Here is a 15,745-nt window from a genome sequence, read left to right as displayed (position 1 = left end):
CTGGCAGCCCGCGGTGGCGTGGGAGCTGAGCGAGGCCTTGTGCCCCGAGTCACTCGGGCCCGGGAGGCTGGGGGAGGGGCCGACGCGTGCCACATGCAGGCATCCTTGTCCCCGCGTCCGTTACCTGGAGCAGGAAGTCAGATGTGGGCTGCGCGCTTATAACAAGCCCAGCACTTGGGAGGCCGAGGCAAGAGGATCAAGTTCAAGGCCAGCCTGGAATCGTAACCAGACCCCTGCTCCCCACCTCAGAAAGCCAGACAGGAAGAGGCTATTTTTGGTCACCTTTCTGCGTGCTGGCTTGATTCTACTTGTAAAAACCCCAGCGTGCACATTTCTGCACTCGGCTTTGTAGGGAGTGAGCGCTCAACTGTCTTCCCTTTGCCCGTGTCTTAGCTCTGGAGTGTTCGAAATTGCCGAAGCGTCCGGAGTTCGAACTGGGACCAAAATAATCATCCACCTCAAACCCGACTGCAGGGAGTTCTCCGGAGAGGGCCGCGTGCGAGGTCAGGCGCCAGGGTGCTCCATGTGACCCTCCCGGGTGAGGGGGGCTCCGTGGGGCGGGCGTGGTCCGAGTCCCTGCCAGGTGGTGGCCAGCTGACGCAGCGTGCAGCGCCTGCGCCTGCAGTGCTTGTTGGTCTTTGCGTGTTGAAAGGAAAGCAAATGAGCAGAATTTATGAGCATGCGCAACGCTCATACACAGAAGGCCTCGAGCCATTCGCTTCTCTATCACCGAAAGCCAATGGGGAGCCCTGCGCCCTCTGGGACTGGCCGCTTGGCTGGCGGTTAGCACGTGGGTCACGCCCAGCCTCTGTGGTGTCTTGGGGCCTTAGACCCTGAGCAGCCCGCCTCCCTCTCTGCGCATGCTCCTCCCGTGCAGGGGGGAGCACACGTCCCCCCTGTGCCCTGCTCCTGCCCCTGCCCTGTGAAGCGGTGGCCGCACGGACGGGCGCCGCCGCAGCCTCGTGCGCTTGGCGCCTCCTGCTCTGCCCCGGCCGCGCGTCTTCATCTTTGTCTCCTGCAGATGTGGTGACGAAATACAGCAACTTCGTCAGCTTCCCCCTGTTCCTCAACGGACGGAGGATCAACACCCTGCAGGTGCGGTCCTAGGCGCCCTCGGGCTCGGCCAGTGCGGGGGATACGCGCTCCAGGATGACGTCCCAGGGGCATAGCGGGGTCCCCGGCGCAGCCCCCTGGGCCGCAGGCTCCAGGAGAGTGAGTGACCCTCTCGCAACCTGGCGGCCGGGCCTGGCTGTGGCTGCGTGAGGACTGCCCGCGGCAGGGGCTGGTGGACCTGTCCTGTCGCGTCGGCTCCTTGCTCTGAGCCTGGCGTTTCACGGCTCTGCCCCGTGACGGCGGGCGACGGCACCTCTCACGAGGAAGGGGTCTTGCTCGCTGGCTCCCCTGTGGCAGGACAGCCACCCTCGCGGGTGGCCCTGTGGACCCTTCCCGACTCTATCCTGCGTGGGCCGAGGGGGTGTGCTGCTGCAGAGCGTTGGTTGTGTCTTTCCCGTCCCTTGCCCCAGTGTTGGAGGGTGGAGGTGCCGGTGTGGGGCGCGGTCTGTACCCCAGCACCCCCGGCCCTGCTGTGCTGTTGGGAAGTGTTGTAAACACGCTCCCCACTGGTCCCCGGATCTAGGCTGTCTGGATGATGGACCCCAAGGACATCAGTGAGGGACAGCACGAGGAGTTCTACCGCTACATCGCCCAGGCCCACGACAAGCCCCGCTACACCCTGCACTACAAGACGGATGCGCCCCTCAACATCCGCAGCATCTTCTACGTGCCGGAGACGGTGAGCGCCCTGCTCAGCCCTGGGTGCTGGGGGCTAGGGGCTGGCGCCCCACGGTGGCGGCTCAGTGCCCACCATCCAGCCGAGGGGAAGCCCATGTTTCTGGTGAGGCGCACAGGGCCACCCACGGGGCACGTTTCCCCTGACGTCTGGCCGTGCAGGCCTGGCGCCCATGCCTGGGGACAGAGATGGGCTGTGGGCGCGCAGGGCCGGCTGAGGCTGCGGACGGGCTCTGTGCCCTGGCTCGGGCCACAAGAAGTGCCCGGGAGCCTGGCATGGGGCAGCCCCGGCCTCCCCCTGCTCCTCGCTGCGCCCGCCGCTCAGGACCCCCCCATCTTCACCCCTGCACCTCAGCACACCACAGGACCCCCCCTTCCTCCACCTCACCACGCCCACTGCTCAGGACCCCCTCCCCTGCCTCCCCCTGCGCTTCACCACACCTCCACTTATGACCCCCCCCCCCACTCTTCCATCATGTGACCCATCTGGGACAGAACCAGGCGGGATCTTGCCTGTTTTCAAGTGGCTTCTGTGTGCCAGAGCCACCGTGTCCTGAGGACTTGTTTAGAATGCCAGATCTCTGCCCAGCGGCGCCTCCCCCTCAGCCTAGACCATCCCCAGAGCCAGCGCTGAGGCGGAGTGCTTCTGGTGGGCTGAGTAGCTCTCTGGTCACAGTCCTGCGCTAACTGTGGACACTGTGCCGGGACAGAGGGACAGAGGGCTGCCGGCGGCGTCCCTGCACACGAGGCGGGCACAGTGAGCTGCGACTCGGCGCCCAGGTTCCCTCGCTCTGGTTTCATTTCCAACTAGGGTTTGTGCTTGCCAGTCAGGCGCTCCTTTCTTTGTCTTGGCAGTTGTGGGGCTCGAGGCTGGTGCTGTCCTGAGCTCTTCTTCAAGGCGAGCGCTCTGCCCCTGTGAGCCATAGCACCACTTCTGGTTTTTGAGTGCTTCATTGGAGATAGGAGTCTCACAGGATCTTCTCTACCTGGACTGGCTCCCTTTACAGCTGGGATTACAGCGTGAGCCCCAGAGCCCAGCTGCTTTTGCCTTTTGAACAGGATCTAATTTATGCCTGGGTCTACTTGGCCCTGATCTGCATATTCATGCTCCCCTTGCAGCTAGACCACAAACTGTGTCTGGTTTGTTGGTTAAAATAGGGTCTCAGTTTTTGTGCTCGAGCTGGGCTCTTTATGAACTTTACCTCCCGTGTAGCAAGGGTAAATAGACCTGAATTACTGCACCTAGCCTCCAATTTTTTGCCTTTTTACATTTCATGAAATACTCATTTTGAATTTATCTCCATCCCTTTCAAAATGTAAAACTCATCCTTTGGCCTGTGGATTTGCTGGCTGACCCCGGCGCGTGGTTTGGCTTGCTTCTTGGGGATCTGCCGGACCTTTGTGTCTCTTTAGAGAATGAGTCAGGATGGCGGCGGTGCCGGACAGTCCACCTTCCCCGCCAGTGGGTTTCGGGGGAGATCCTGGGCCTGAGGCTCCTGGAACACAGGGTGGGCAGCATAATCACCGGGGCTGGCCTAGGATGGGCCAGCCCTGCGCCACCATCACCCCGCCTCCCGTGGCTAGGGTGGGTTTCCGCCAATGCCAGCGAGCCTTGCCCTTTCTTGCCCCCAGAAACCATCCATGTTTGATGTGAGCCGGGAGCTGGGCTCCAGCGTCTCACTGTACAGCCGCAAGGTCCTCATCCAGACCAAAGCCACGGACGTCCTGCCCAAGTGGCTGCGCTTCGTTCGAGGTACGGGGTCGGGCACACGCCTGGGGGGCCCGTGGGCGGTATGCGCAAGCGCGCTGCTGGTGCGGAGCATGGCCTGGCACGCCAGCATGGCGCTTGCCAGCCTCAGCAGGAGCTGCTGATGAGGGAGGGAGGGAGGGCGCGCTGAGTTCGCTCAGTGCGTAAAAAAGCAACACAAGTTCCAAGATTTTGAGATTATGGCTTAGTAAAGAATTCACGTTTAGACCTTTCTATAACAGCACAAAGGCACAGACTGTTGGTGTAGGAGGGGTGCCTGTGACAGTATTTTGCCGTGTGGGTCAGATTGACCTTTTTTTTTTTTTTTTGGTCCGGTCGTGGGGCCTGAACTCTGGGCCTGGGCGCTGTCCCTCAGCTCTTCAGCTCAAGGCTAGCTCTCTACCGCTTAGCGACAGCGCCACTTCTAGCTTTTTTCTTTTTGCTTATGTGGTGCTGAGGAATCGAACCCAGGACCTCATGCATGCAAGGCAAGCGCTCTACCACTGAGCCACCTTCCCAGCCCGGTCAGGTTGACCTTGAAGTCACAGTCCTTTTTAACCTCCCTAGTTGCTGGGATTAGACAGGTATCCTACTACTTCTGTCTATTTAGGGTTTTGTGTGTACATGTGTGCACAGGCCAGTGCTGGGGCCTGAACTCAGGGCCTCGACCCTACCCCAGAGCTTTCATGCTGAAGGCTAGTGCTCTACCAGTTGAGCCACAACTCTACTTCCAGCTTTTTTGATGGCTAATTAGAAACAAGAACCTCAGGGGCTGGGAAGGTGGCTCAGTGGTAGAGCGCTTGCCTTGCATGCCTGAGGCCCTGGGTTCGATTCCTCAGCACCACATAAGCAAAAAGAAAAAAGCCGGAAGTGGCATTGTGGCTCAAGTGGTAGAGCACTAGCCTTGAGCTGAAGAGCTGAGGGACAGCGCCCAGGCCCAGAGTTCAGGCCCCACGACCGGACCAAAAAAAAAAGGAACCTCAAACTTTCTTGCCTTTGCTGGCTTTGAACTATGATCCTTAGATCTCAGCCTCCTGAGTAGCTAAGATTACAGGCGTGAGCCACCAGCACCTGGCATTGGCTTAGGACTTTTAAAGTAAAATCCAGAACATGTTTGCCAAGTATCCCGAGTCTCCTGAGTCCCCAAGTACATGTAGGCCTGACCCTCAACCTGACCTGACCCCAGGCTGTCTGTGCCCATTCTGTGGGGAGTGGGCGGGGGGTGGAGGAGGGCGCCCCTTCCTCCCTGCTCCTCCTCGCCGTACGTGGCCCATGCCAGGCCAGGCTGTGGGAGGAAAGCTGTGAGAAGCTGGCGTGTGACGGTGCCGTCCCCTCAGGTGTGGTGGACAGCGAGGACATCCCCCTGAACCTCAGCCGCGAGCTCCTGCAGGAGAGCGCGCTCATCAGGTGCGTCCGTCATGGGGCTGGGGTGCGGCCACAGCGGGCTCCCTGCTCAGATCGTGTCAGTGCTGGGCTAGAACTCGGGGGCTGGGCACAGTCAGTTTTGTTCAAGGCTAGTGCTCTATCATTTGAGCCACAGCTTTGCTTTTGCTTTTTGGGGGTTAATTGGAGATAAAGAGTCTTACAGACTTTCCTGCCTGTGCTTGAGTCAGCCGTGATCCCAGTTCTAGCTTTTTGCTCGTTAGTTGGAGGTGAGTGTCTTGGATTTGTTTACCTGAGCTGGCTTTGAAACACGGTCCTCAGGTCTCAGCCTTGCAAGTGGTCTCAAGTGCTTGCCAGGGGACCAGCCTCAGATCTTGAACCTCATGATCTCTGCCTCCTGATTAGGTGGGATCACAGGGTGAGCCCCTGGGCCTGGTATTAGAAATCTGCCCAGCACATGCTAGTACGTTACTCTGCAACATTCTAGTTTCTCCCCTCTGGTGTTTGGAGATGCCCTGTTGGCAGTGAGGAGGCTCCCTTTGGTAGCCTTTTCGTGACAGATCCAAAGCCAGCTTGGCTTCGTTGCTCACTGTTGGGGCCTTGTCACCCTGCGTGGTCAGACATTCCGTCTCGCTTTCCTCTTGGCCCTTGTCCGTGCCCTCCCCTCGGCCAGCTGTGAACCTGCACAGGTCCTCCTCAGTCCTGATCCAGTCCCGTTCTCACCTGAGGCTGAGGGGGGGAGGAGGAGGAAGGAAAGCGTGAGTTTTAGAATTGTTGTCACTGCTCTGGACTGTGGGGGATAGGTTGTGGCTTTTTTTTTTTTTTTTTTTTGTCGTGGGGCCTGAACTCGGGGCCTGGGCGCTGTCCCTCAGCTCTTCAGCTCAAGGCGAGTGCTCTACCACTTGAGCCACAGCGCCACTTCTGGTTTTCTGGTGGTTCATTGGAGATCAGAGACTTTCCTGCCCAGGCTGGCTTTGAACCATGATCCTCAGATCACAGACTCCTGAGTAGCTAGGATGACAGGCGTGAGCCACGAGTGCCCAGCGGAAGCTTTACTTTTGCAAAGGAAAGTCAAGGCTGACGGGAGTGTGGCCTGCCGCACTGTTAGCTGGTGCCGTACGTGGCGCCGCAGGCCTCGTTGGGCCTGACGCGCACAATCTTGTTTTTGGAAAGCTGCGGCCCAGCCTTCGCGCTACGCATCCAGGCTAAGTCCGTCTCCGCACAGGCGCTTCCTTCCGCGCTGTTCTGGGACTGTCAGATGTGATTTTCTGTGGCGTGGCTTATCACCCGGCATCGCGCTCCCCCACGGAACGCCGAGTTTGTTAGATCATGTGCCCCCGTGGGTGCTCTGGTCCATGCGTTTGGCAGTTCATCTTGACAGTTTCCTGGAGCCTCAGGCAGTAGACTTGGGCTTGAGTGTGGCTGACGGTCCTCCCCAGGGGACGTCCATGCACGTCTCTGCCTGCAGGGGGCAGTGCAGTCCCTCGTGTGGCACCGCCCGGCTCCCTTGGTCCTGTCTCCTCTGTCCTGGTACTCAGAGCTCCTGCTCACCCGCATCGACTTCTCTTTTGCAGGAAACTTCGAGATGTTCTACAGCAGAGGGTGATAAAGTTTTTCATTGACCAGAGCAAAAAAGATGCCGAGAAATATGCCAAGTTTTTTGAAGACTACGGCCTGTTCATGCGGGAGGGCATCGTGACCTCTGCGGAGCAGGAGGTCAAGGTGAGCGGGCCTCGGTGGCGCGGTGCGGCGCGGGCCTCGGCGGCGCGGTGCGGCGCGGGCCTCGGTGGCGCGGGCCTCGGTGGCGCGGTGCGGGGCGGGCCTCGGTGCCTCTCAGCGTCCGGCGTGCGGTGCGGCGCGGGCCTCGGCGCCTCTCAGTGTCCGGCGTGCTGTGCGGTGCTTGCCTCGGTGGCGCGGTGCGGCGCGGGCCTCGGTGCCTCTCAGCGTCCGGCGTGCGGTGCGGCGCGGGCCTCGGTGGCGCGGTGCGGCGCGGGCCTCGGTGCCTCTCAGCGTCCGGCGTGCGGTGCGGCGCGGGCCTCGGTGGCGCGGTGCGGCGCGGGCCTCGGCGCCTCTCAGCGTCCGGCGTGCGGTGCGGCGCGGGCCTCGGTGGCGCGGTGCGGCGTGGGCCTCGGTGGCGCGGTGCGGCGTGGGCCTCGGTGGCGCGGTGCGGCGCGGGCCTCGGCGCCTCTCAGCGTCTGGCGTGCGGTGCGGCGTGGGCAGGACTCCCTCTCCCAGTTGCAAATGTTTGTCATGACGCAAGCATGTTCTCCGCTCTTACCTCACCTGAACCCCAACCTATGGAGCAGTGCCCCCATGTTCCTCCTCAGCTCATCCTCCCTGAAACCCCCTCAGACAGCCAGAGGCCAGCGTTACCGTGCTCCTAGCGCCCCGCTGGCAGGTCAGGTTCACACCGCACGGCCCTACCCCCGGCACGGGCCGAAGGGCCAGGCCTCCCCTCCTGGCCCCTGCGCGTTGGAGGCTGGCAGGAAGTGGGACCCCGTGGGCCTTCTTGGTGGGTGATGGGAGTCAGGGGCCCGCAGGGAGGGGGGGCGGCTGAGGAATTGTGGGTGGGGCGGGCGTGGGAGAGCACCCCTGGGGACCCAGACCTGCTGCAGCCCTGCTGCCCCTGCTTTATCGCACTGTGGTCCCAGCACGCTGCAGTTCACACGTGCCGAGCTCTCCCCGAGACACGCCTTGCACGCGTGTCCCCGCAGCGTGCGCACACAGGCACAGCCGTGCTCCCCCAGCCCCTTCACCCGGCACAGCCCGGTCACCGGCACCTCCCCAGGCTCCAGTGCTGTCTCCTGCGCTCTGCTGTCGGGGCCGTGGCTTAGACCAGGCGGCCCCCGGCTGCAGCTGCAGGGACCGGCTTGCTGCACGCGGCGTTGGCGTGCAGGGCCGCTCCAGGACCTCTTACAGCACGGGAATCTGGGTCATGCGGGCTTCACCCCATGGCTGTGTCACTGAGGACAGCAGAGGGCCTGGGGAGCGGGGTTGGCCTTGGGTGGCTCTGGGCCACCTGGGGGGGAAGGTGCCGGGCCTCTGTGAGCGCCTTGTGTGCGCAGGAGGACATCGCGAAGCTGCTGCGCTATGAGTCCTCGGCACTGCCGGCCGGCCGCCTCACCAGCCTGTCCGACTACGCCAGCCGCATGCAGCCCGGCACCCGCAACATCTACTACCTGTGTGCACCCAGCCGCCACCTGGCCGAGCACTCGCCCTATTATGAGGCCATGAAGCAGAAGAACACAGAGGTGAGCAAGCCACTTCTGCGGAAGGAGGGTCTCAAACTCACGCTCGGTGCTGGGGAGGGGTGACCAGATGTGCCCACGCCAGGAGGTCGGACCGTGCCGGGGAGGCCTGTCTGCCAGCCAGCCTTCACCTTCAGAAGGGGACTCGCGCACCAACAGAGCCCCTCTCAGAACCTTCTGGCAAATAGGCCTAGAGGCCCAAAGCCCCCAGCAGGGCTCCCCTTCGCTGTCTGGCTGATGGAGCTTGGGGCGCCTGCAGGTGCTCTTTTGCTACGAGCAGTTCGACGAGCTCACCCTGCTGCACCTGCGTGAGTTCGACAAGAAGAAGCTGATCTCGGTGGAGACGGACATCGTGGTGGATCACTACAAGGAGGAGAAGTTGGAGGACACATCCCCAGGTTGGCTCTGCCCCTCTCCGGGGCTGGGCAGCGCATGAGGTGGGCAGCCCACCCGCGGTTGGGCTGGTGCTTGGAAGCATCCTAGCAGGATGTCTCCTTAACAGAACTAAGCACCCACAGGCGCCAAAGCCCCCCGAGGTTTCTTTCCACCGGAGGTGGGATGTTTCCAGGGTGGCTGGGGAGGGCAGTGGTGCGCAGGGCTGCACAGGGCCCCAGGCCTGTGACTCCCGCTCTTTTGCAGCCAGTGAGCGCCTGACGGAGAAGGAGACGGAGGAGTTGACGGCCTGGATGAGGAACGCGCTGGGGCCTCGAGTTGCCAACGTGAAGGTGAGGCTGCCCGGGACCGACGGCCACCCTGGCTACAGTGCCGCCATGTGGGGTCCCGCCATGGCAGTAAGCCTGGGCCCGCCCTCCCCACACGGTAGAGAGCTCAGGCCTCGGGTGCAGCAAGCTGAGGTCCCCGGGGCCAGCCTGGTATAGACCCTGTGGAGCCGCAGTGGCTACAGTAGGGATTCAAACTAGTGCCAGGCCATCGTAGCCCCAGTGCGGGCTGCTGCCGGCCTTCAGAGAGCTCAGAGCAAGAGGGGACAGTCCTGTGCAGGGCAGGGGCTCATGGCCACACTCAGGAGCGGCTGGGCGCAGGCAGGCCTCAGACTGAGAAGGAACTACAGACGGCACATCAGACTGGATCACACGACCCCCCTGCCTTACAACCGCTAGCTACTCTGGAGGCTTGGATTTGAGGGTTGTGGTTGGAAGCCAACTTACGCAGGAAAGTCTGAGACTCAATAAAGCTTGAAGTGGTAGTGCTCAGCTTTGAGAGGAAGAGCTAATGGATAGTGCCCATGTCCTGAGTTCAAGCCTCAGTACCCCCCCACCCCCCCACACACAGTCGGCTTTGAGTAGCTTGTCCCCAGGCTGATTAGCAGACAAGGTCACGGCACATGTCAGGGAGTTGGGGCTCAAATAAGCCCAAATTCTCCCCCCATTGGCCAGGCTGACACACAGAAAGTCTGGCCTGTGTTGGGACTCAAGGTGCCACAGGATCCAGGTACTGACGGCCTTAGCTTGTAAGCTGGAGGATTAAGGTGAAAACAGTACCATGTGGACATCTTCGACCTTCTGGTCTTGGGGGGAGGAGGCGGGACTCTGTGTAAGCTTCCGGAAGTGCCTTCTCCCTGGCTGGACAGCCAACCCTTCCACCCCACCTTTGCCTTGTTTGCAGGTCACTTTCCGCCTGGACACCCACCCTGCCATGGTGACAGTGCTGGAGATGGGAGCTGCCCGGCACTTCCTGCGCATGCAGCAGCTGGCCAAGACCCAGGAGGAGCGCGCCCAGCTGCTGCAGCCCACGCTGGAGATCAACCCCAGGTGCCACTTTGCTCTTACAAATTGCATGTGTGGGCGTTCTACTGTGCAGCATATGGACCAGGGAAGAGCACAGACCTGTGTGCAGTTAGAGGACAGTTGAGACTGTACCTATGTGAAGTTTAAAATGAACCTTGTTGCCAACCCCTAGCAGCCTCCGTCATCACTACAACCCAAGGTGAATGTACATATCCACCTTACAGCATGCACACCCATTTTCTGTTTGCCTCTAGTACAGGGTCTGCTTCTGTAAAGATATAGGTAGACACCAGAGATGCAGTCACTATCTCCTGAGCTGGTCAGGCATCAAGATTACTGGCCCTGGGCCCCTCTGTCCTGAAATTCTCCCCCCCCCCCAATCCTGGGGCTTTGAACTGCTATCCCGAAGCTCAAGGTTAGCACTCTACTCCTTGAGCCATAGCACCTGACTTCCAGCCTGTTCTGTTCATGTGGTACTGAGGATGGGACCCAGTGCTCAATCTGAGCTGACTTTTCTGGTGTTTCCCATCATTGCAGGCACACGCTGATCAGGAAGCTCAACCAGCTGAGAGAAGGCGAGCCAGAGCTGGCCCAGCTGCTTGTGGACCAGGTAAGGGGAGCTACTGGGTTTGGCTTAGAAGGGGGGGAAGTCCCTGTCCTCCCTCTAATGCATTTTCCTCCCTGCCTTACAGATCTATGACAACGCCATGATAGCCGCAGGTCTCGTGGATGACCCCAGGCCCATGGTTAGCCGTCTGAATGACCTTCTTGTTAAGGCCCTGGAGAAACACTGACAGGAGTCCATCTGTCTCAGAGGCACAAAAGAGGCCTGGACACTGAAAGTAGTGAGACCACCACCGCTTTATTTATCTCCATTAAAAAGTTATTTCTTAATCCACATGTCTGTCCAGATGTGCTGAGGAACGATGCTGCTCACTGGAGCGTCACCTCCACGGGGTAGTGGTCACTGATGGCTTTGGCCTGTAGGAGGGAGCCATGCTCGCTATTACCCGCCACCCCCACCTCCCCCCGCTGTGTGCCGGTCAAGGGCACTTACAAGTGGGGCACTTACAAGTGGGACGCTCAGGTGGTACGCGGTCTGGAAGTCAAAGGGAGCAGCTGAGCCAGGAACAACGGCCTCCTGGAGCAGCTTCCCGACAACCACAATCCTGCAGTCAAGCCGGGAGACAAGGTTTCCTCAGGCGGTTGAGCCAAGACCACTGACAAAACACCAGACTACAGTGCTGGGAAGATGGCCTAGTGGTAGAGCGCTTGCCTAGCAAGCATGAGGCCCTAGGTTCGATTCCTCAGCACCACATATACACAGAAAGAGCCGGAAGTGGCGCTGTGTGGCTCAAGTGGTGTATAATGCTAGCCCTGAGCCAATAAGAAGCTCAGGGAGTGCCCAGGCCTTGAGTTCAGGCTGGGCAGGTGGCTCAGTGGTAGAGCGCTTGCCTCGCAAGCATGAGGCCCTGGGTTCGATTCCTCAGTACCACATACAGAAGCAGCCTGAGGTGGGACAGTGGCCGCCAGGCACCAGTGAGGGTGAGGGCCGCACTCACCTATCGTAGGCACAGTGCGTAGACGAGACTGTGGTGTCCGCAGTGTCAGGAATCAGCCACTGGAAGGCAGGGATTGTGCGCAGGCGGATAGAGGACCACTGCGAGGTCGTCACGTAGCTGCAGCCCGCATTGAAATCACCCATCAACATGACGTCCTGAAAGGAGACAGCACCTGTTGGCCCAGGGACGCAGGATCTCCCCAGGCCAGGCCAGGCCCTGGCCCCCGCCTCACCTCCAGGCCCCACTTCTCCCGGATGTCCAAGTAGACATCATAGAGGGCGTCGATCTCGGTTACAGCGTCAGCGGGGGCTGAGTGTAGGGGCACGATGGCAAACTCCCTGACACCTGAGAAAAAGCAGACACGCTAATAAGCACTGCCTCTGTGCAGAGCAGAGACGGAGCGTGACAGGCACTCACTTGTGAACGGGGAGTAGAACTTGACAATGGCTGGCTCTCGGCTAAACGTGTCGTTCCCACAGGGCTCACAGCCGTCGTCGTAGTGGTAGCTGTCCAGCACGGTCACCTGGTCAGGCCTGTGGGAGAAGGTGAGCTCAGAGCCGCCCCTCCCCATGCCTGCAAGCGTGCCCACAGGGACCCTGCATTCTGCTAGACCCAGACCACCTCAGCCCCGTCCATGCTGGGGCACAGCCGTGGCCCTGGGCCTCACCTGTACAAGAAGAGGTACTGCTCCTTGTAGCTGCTGCGACCCAGTGGCTCACTGACCACGTAGCGATAGGTGTCCGGTGCGTCCCTGAATGGAATGAACCAAGGGTCTCATTGGGGCCGGCTACTGACACAAGAGACCTGCTCACTGCCACCCAGATGAATGGTCACCTACCGGTTGAGTTCATCCAGCAGCTTCCCCACGGCTACCAGATAAGTGTCTCTGACTTCCTGGACAAGGGCGATGTCATAGCGACTCAGGATCTAAGGGGCAAGGCCAGGGCAGCCAGGTGTTGTGGGGACCTTCTTCTCTCCAAGCCAGGTCACGGCCCTCTCCACTCCCGGACACACACAGGCTACAACTAGCGTTACAGCTTCTGTTCCTTGGGGCATTTTCACAGCTACACTGTTACGTGACATGGCATGTGACAGGTGTCTGCTGTCTCCCCCAGTTGACAAGGCTGGAGGCACTCAACCCTGCATGCAGCTGGCTGTCCCCAGGACAGGTCCTCCTGTGCTTACCTCTACAATGTACCTGGAGAGGGTGGCATTGGACATCTTGGTCTCCCCGAAAGTCTGGATGTTGAAGGCTGCGATCCTCAAAGACACAGCCACCTGCTGTAGGCTGGCCAGGGCAACCAGTGTCCCCAACAGCGCGGTGCCCCTCATCCTGGGTGGAGGGTGAGCCACGGGAAGACAAGCAGTGAGGCACCCCTGCAGCCTTCTGCCCGAGGCTCGCCTAGTGATCTGGGAGCCCCAGGTGCTCAGGCCTGGGATCCAGAGCAGTCCGGCCCTGGGAGCAGTGCTGTCTGTGGGAAGGGGGCCTGCTTCCCTGGCCCCCAGGGACAAACCTGGCGCTCACCTGAAGTGATGTCCACAGAGAAGAGTCTAGAATACTCTTTGATGTCCTTTACAAAGCCGAGTCTAAAGACGAGCAGAGCGCTTGCAGAGCTGCAGGGCTCCGTGTCTACACAGGCAATGCCAGGCATGCGTGCCCTTGGCCAGCTTTAAAGGTTCAGGCATCTGACCTCCCGGGCCTTGTGTGCACCCTCCACCTGAGAACACAGAACAAAGGCGCTGCCTGTGCGCTTCCCCTGGGTCGTGGGCGGGCCGCTGGCATGTTTTAACTTCAACAGACACAGCTCCTTGCTGTTGTAAAAACACTTTACACCCCTATGCAAACATTATTGTCAAGTGCCAAAGTGTCCTTTGCCCAGCCTGTGCGCTCAACCGGGGATGGCAGGAGGTGTGCGCCAGAGAGCTGGACTGCTCATCCGTGTCTCTGGTCTGACCTTGAGCCACACCCAGGCTGACTACTGCAAGGGGGCCCGAGACTGTGACCACTCCAACCCCTCATTTGCCAACTGTGAGGTGGGCAACTGGGCAAGAATTTGGAGGCTCTGGACAGGAAGTGTGGACATAACACCAGGGCTGATGGAAGGCTGGAATTCCAGCCCCAGGGGGACTGCAGCAGCCCAGGGCCCGGCTTTGGCTCGGTCACTTTTCTGCAGAATCCCGACCTTCCCGTTCCCGTTCATGTCCTGCGGTGCTAGAACACATTACCACTAACTCAGGCTGAAGATCCTCTTACCGTTCCAGAGAGAAGCTGGAAGCCCAAATGCCAACAGGACTGAGCTCCCTAAGCTCTGGGCGGGTTCTTGTCCCTTCCAGCTTCCGGTGGCCTCTCCGACACGCAGCTGCTTCCAGTCCAGTCTCTGTCCCCATGGTCTTGTGGCCTCTTTGATGTCTGCCTTTCTCTACAAAATCAACGTGACTGCATGGAGGGTCGCACTCTTACTCACACCTAGTTCCAGGACTATGGAACTGTCTTTCCACCACTTCAAGTGGCTGTGTCGGCTCTAGGAGGACAGCGCGCCGTGTGCGAAGGAAGGGGTGGGGGCCAGACAGCGTGGAGGCAGGACTGAGGCTCGAGAGCCTTGGAGCGAGCGGGCTGCAGAAGGCTGCGGGGTGGGGGATGGGGTAGCCAGCTCAAGGCAGGAGTAAGCAAAGCAAGGCCAAGGTCAGCAGCTTGGCCTGGAAGCCAAGGGCAGGCAGGAAGGGAGCATCGGGGGGGTGGGCTGCCTTTCCAGCTAAGGTGGGCGCCAGCCTTGCCCTTTCCAGTTATCTAAGGCCAGGACAGGCTCAAGCACATCTATACCCGGTGGCTCTCCTGATTCTGACATTGTCAGTCCTGTGACGAGGCGCTCTGTGAGCAGCCACCATCCAGAGGTGGCCTGGTTCAACACCCCACCAGACACAGCAACACCAACCACAGCTGGCACTGTGTGGCTCGTGGTGTGGGGTCTAGGCTGTCCAGTGCTGTCACCCCTCTGCGCTCCTGGGAGCCGCCAGGCACCCCTGTCCTCTTCCCCCTATCCAGCAGGAAGGTCAGGACTCAGGCCTGGAGCAAATGGCTGAGCCCGGTCTACCTAGGCGCAGGGCGGCCCCCAGAGCAGGGCTGAGTCAGGACTTGCCGTGGAACCCTCACTGGAAGGTAGGTAAGGCCTTCGTTAACCCTGAAGGGCAACGGTCAACAAACAACACTTCCACTCAGGCCACCATCCCCGAGGCTCGAACCTCTCCTCCAACTCTTTCCTCTGTGCCAGGCAGCTCTTGGCTATACGGATAGAGCTGCTGGTGACAGGTCTGAGGATCTTAGTTCAAAGCCAGCCCAGGTAGGAAAGTTTATGTGACTCTTATCTGATTAAACACCAAAAAACTAGAGTAGAACCGTGGCTTTTGCTTATGAGTGCACAAAAGCTCAAGGACAGCACTAGGCTGAGGTCAAGCCCTAGGACTGGCACACACGTGCATGCAACACACGTGCACACATGTACGCACACACACAAACACATGAAAACTACCCAAAAAAATCATCAACATTTGCATGTGGGAAGCTGTGGAGTGTGGCGCGGTGGAAGCCGGCTTGAGAGGCTGAGGAGCAGGCTGAGGCTGGCTCCAGGCGGAGGGGACGGTCCTAGGCAAGCTGGATGAGCAGTGTGAGGAAGAGGTTTCCTGCAGTCGGTGTCACAGCAGAGATGAGCTCGCAGGTCAGGGCTCGTGGAGCCTTCTTGCGTGTGTGCGCTGGTCCTAGGCTGGAACTTGGGTGCTGTCCTGAGCTGCTTTCTTTCCCCTCAAGGCTAGTACACTGCCACTTGAGCTACATTTCTATTTCTGGCTCTTTGGAGATAAGACTCATGGACTAGCCGGGTGCTGGTGGCTCACGCCTGTCATCCTAGCTACTCAGGAGGCTGAGATCTGAGGATCACGGTTCAAAGCCAGCCCAGGCAAGAAAGTCCATGAGACTCTTATCTCCAATGAACCACCAGAAAATAAGTGGTGCTGTGGCTCAAGAGTGCTCGCCTTGAGCTGAAGAGCTGAGGGACAGCGCCCAGGCCCAGAGTTGAAGCCCCATGACCGACTGAAAAAAAAAACAAAAACAAAAAAACAAACTCATGGACTTTGCTGCCCAGGGTGGCTTTGAAGCTCCATCCTCAGATCTCAGCTTCCTGAGTAGCTGACAGGCGCAAGCCCCCAGCGCCCGCCTTCCAGGCAGCCTTTTGCAGTTCCGGCTGCGCTCCTGCGAGCTCTGTGGCAGGGGCTCTGTCC

At 60.0% G+C, this 15,745-nt stretch overlaps 2 protein-coding genes across 2 annotated transcripts in view; one reads left to right on the top strand and one right to left on the bottom strand.

Annotated features, from left to right (window-relative positions):
- LOC138825495 (heat shock protein 75 kDa, mitochondrial-like) overlaps positions 1-10,809 on the top strand; it is a 24,177-nt gene extending 13,368 nt beyond the window's left edge. The window contains exons 7-18 of the mRNA XM_070020137.1: positions 394-503; positions 1,022-1,095; positions 1,637-1,792; positions 3,421-3,541; positions 4,873-4,942; positions 6,493-6,640; positions 7,984-8,169; positions 8,426-8,564; positions 8,806-8,891; positions 9,790-9,935; positions 10,449-10,521; positions 10,604-10,809. Of these exons, the coding sequence (XP_069876238.1) occupies positions 394-503; positions 1,022-1,095; positions 1,637-1,792; positions 3,421-3,541; positions 4,873-4,942; positions 6,493-6,640; positions 7,984-8,169; positions 8,426-8,564; positions 8,806-8,891; positions 9,790-9,935; positions 10,449-10,521; positions 10,604-10,705 (1,411 nt within the window). The 3' untranslated portion in view covers positions 10,706-10,809. The remainder of the gene's footprint in view (positions 1-393; positions 504-1,021; positions 1,096-1,636; positions 1,793-3,420; positions 3,542-4,872; positions 4,943-6,492; positions 6,641-7,983; positions 8,170-8,425; positions 8,565-8,805; positions 8,892-9,789; positions 9,936-10,448; positions 10,522-10,603) is intronic.
- On the bottom strand, positions 10,755-15,745 carry LOC138825498 (deoxyribonuclease-1-like). Its single transcript, XM_070020142.1, has 10 exons — positions 13,728-15,745; positions 12,999-13,191; positions 12,659-12,806; positions 12,312-12,400; positions 12,141-12,224; positions 11,891-12,006; positions 11,706-11,818; positions 11,474-11,628; positions 10,984-11,080; positions 10,755-10,892 (listed from the first exon to the last, which is right to left on the bottom strand). Exons 3-10 carry the CDS (start codon positions 12,803-12,805, stop codon positions 10,845-10,847), a joined length of 849 nt encoding a protein of 282 aa, XP_069876243.1. The 5' UTR covers position 12,806; positions 12,999-13,191; positions 13,728-15,745; the 3' UTR covers positions 10,755-10,844.

This window comes from Dipodomys merriami, unplaced genomic scaffold (genome assembly GCF_024711535.1).
Source record: "Dipodomys merriami isolate MVZ:Mamm:240054 unplaced genomic scaffold, mDipMer1.0.p SCAF_137, whole genome shotgun sequence".
Taxonomy (NCBI): domain Eukaryota; kingdom Metazoa; phylum Chordata; class Mammalia; order Rodentia; family Heteromyidae; genus Dipodomys; species Dipodomys merriami.
Note: the sequence above shows the minus strand (reverse complement) of the source record. Positions and strands in the feature narration are given on the sequence as shown.

Bases quoted from the DNA above. Each gene is read 5' to 3' on its own strand.
- LOC138825498 (XM_070020142.1), bottom strand. From the start codon at position 12,805: ATGAGGGGCACCGCGCTGTTGGGGACACTGGTTGCCCTGGCCAGCCTA. The intron at 11,629-11,705 runs GTGAGGCGGGGG...GTCTCCTTTCAG, and splicing joins GGGAGAAGTGGGGCCTGGAG to GACGTCATGTTGATGGGTGA. The intron at 10,893-10,983 runs GTAAGTGCCCCA...TCCCTCCTACAG, and splicing joins ACCACCTGAGCGTCCCACTT to GCCAAAGCCATCAGTGACCA.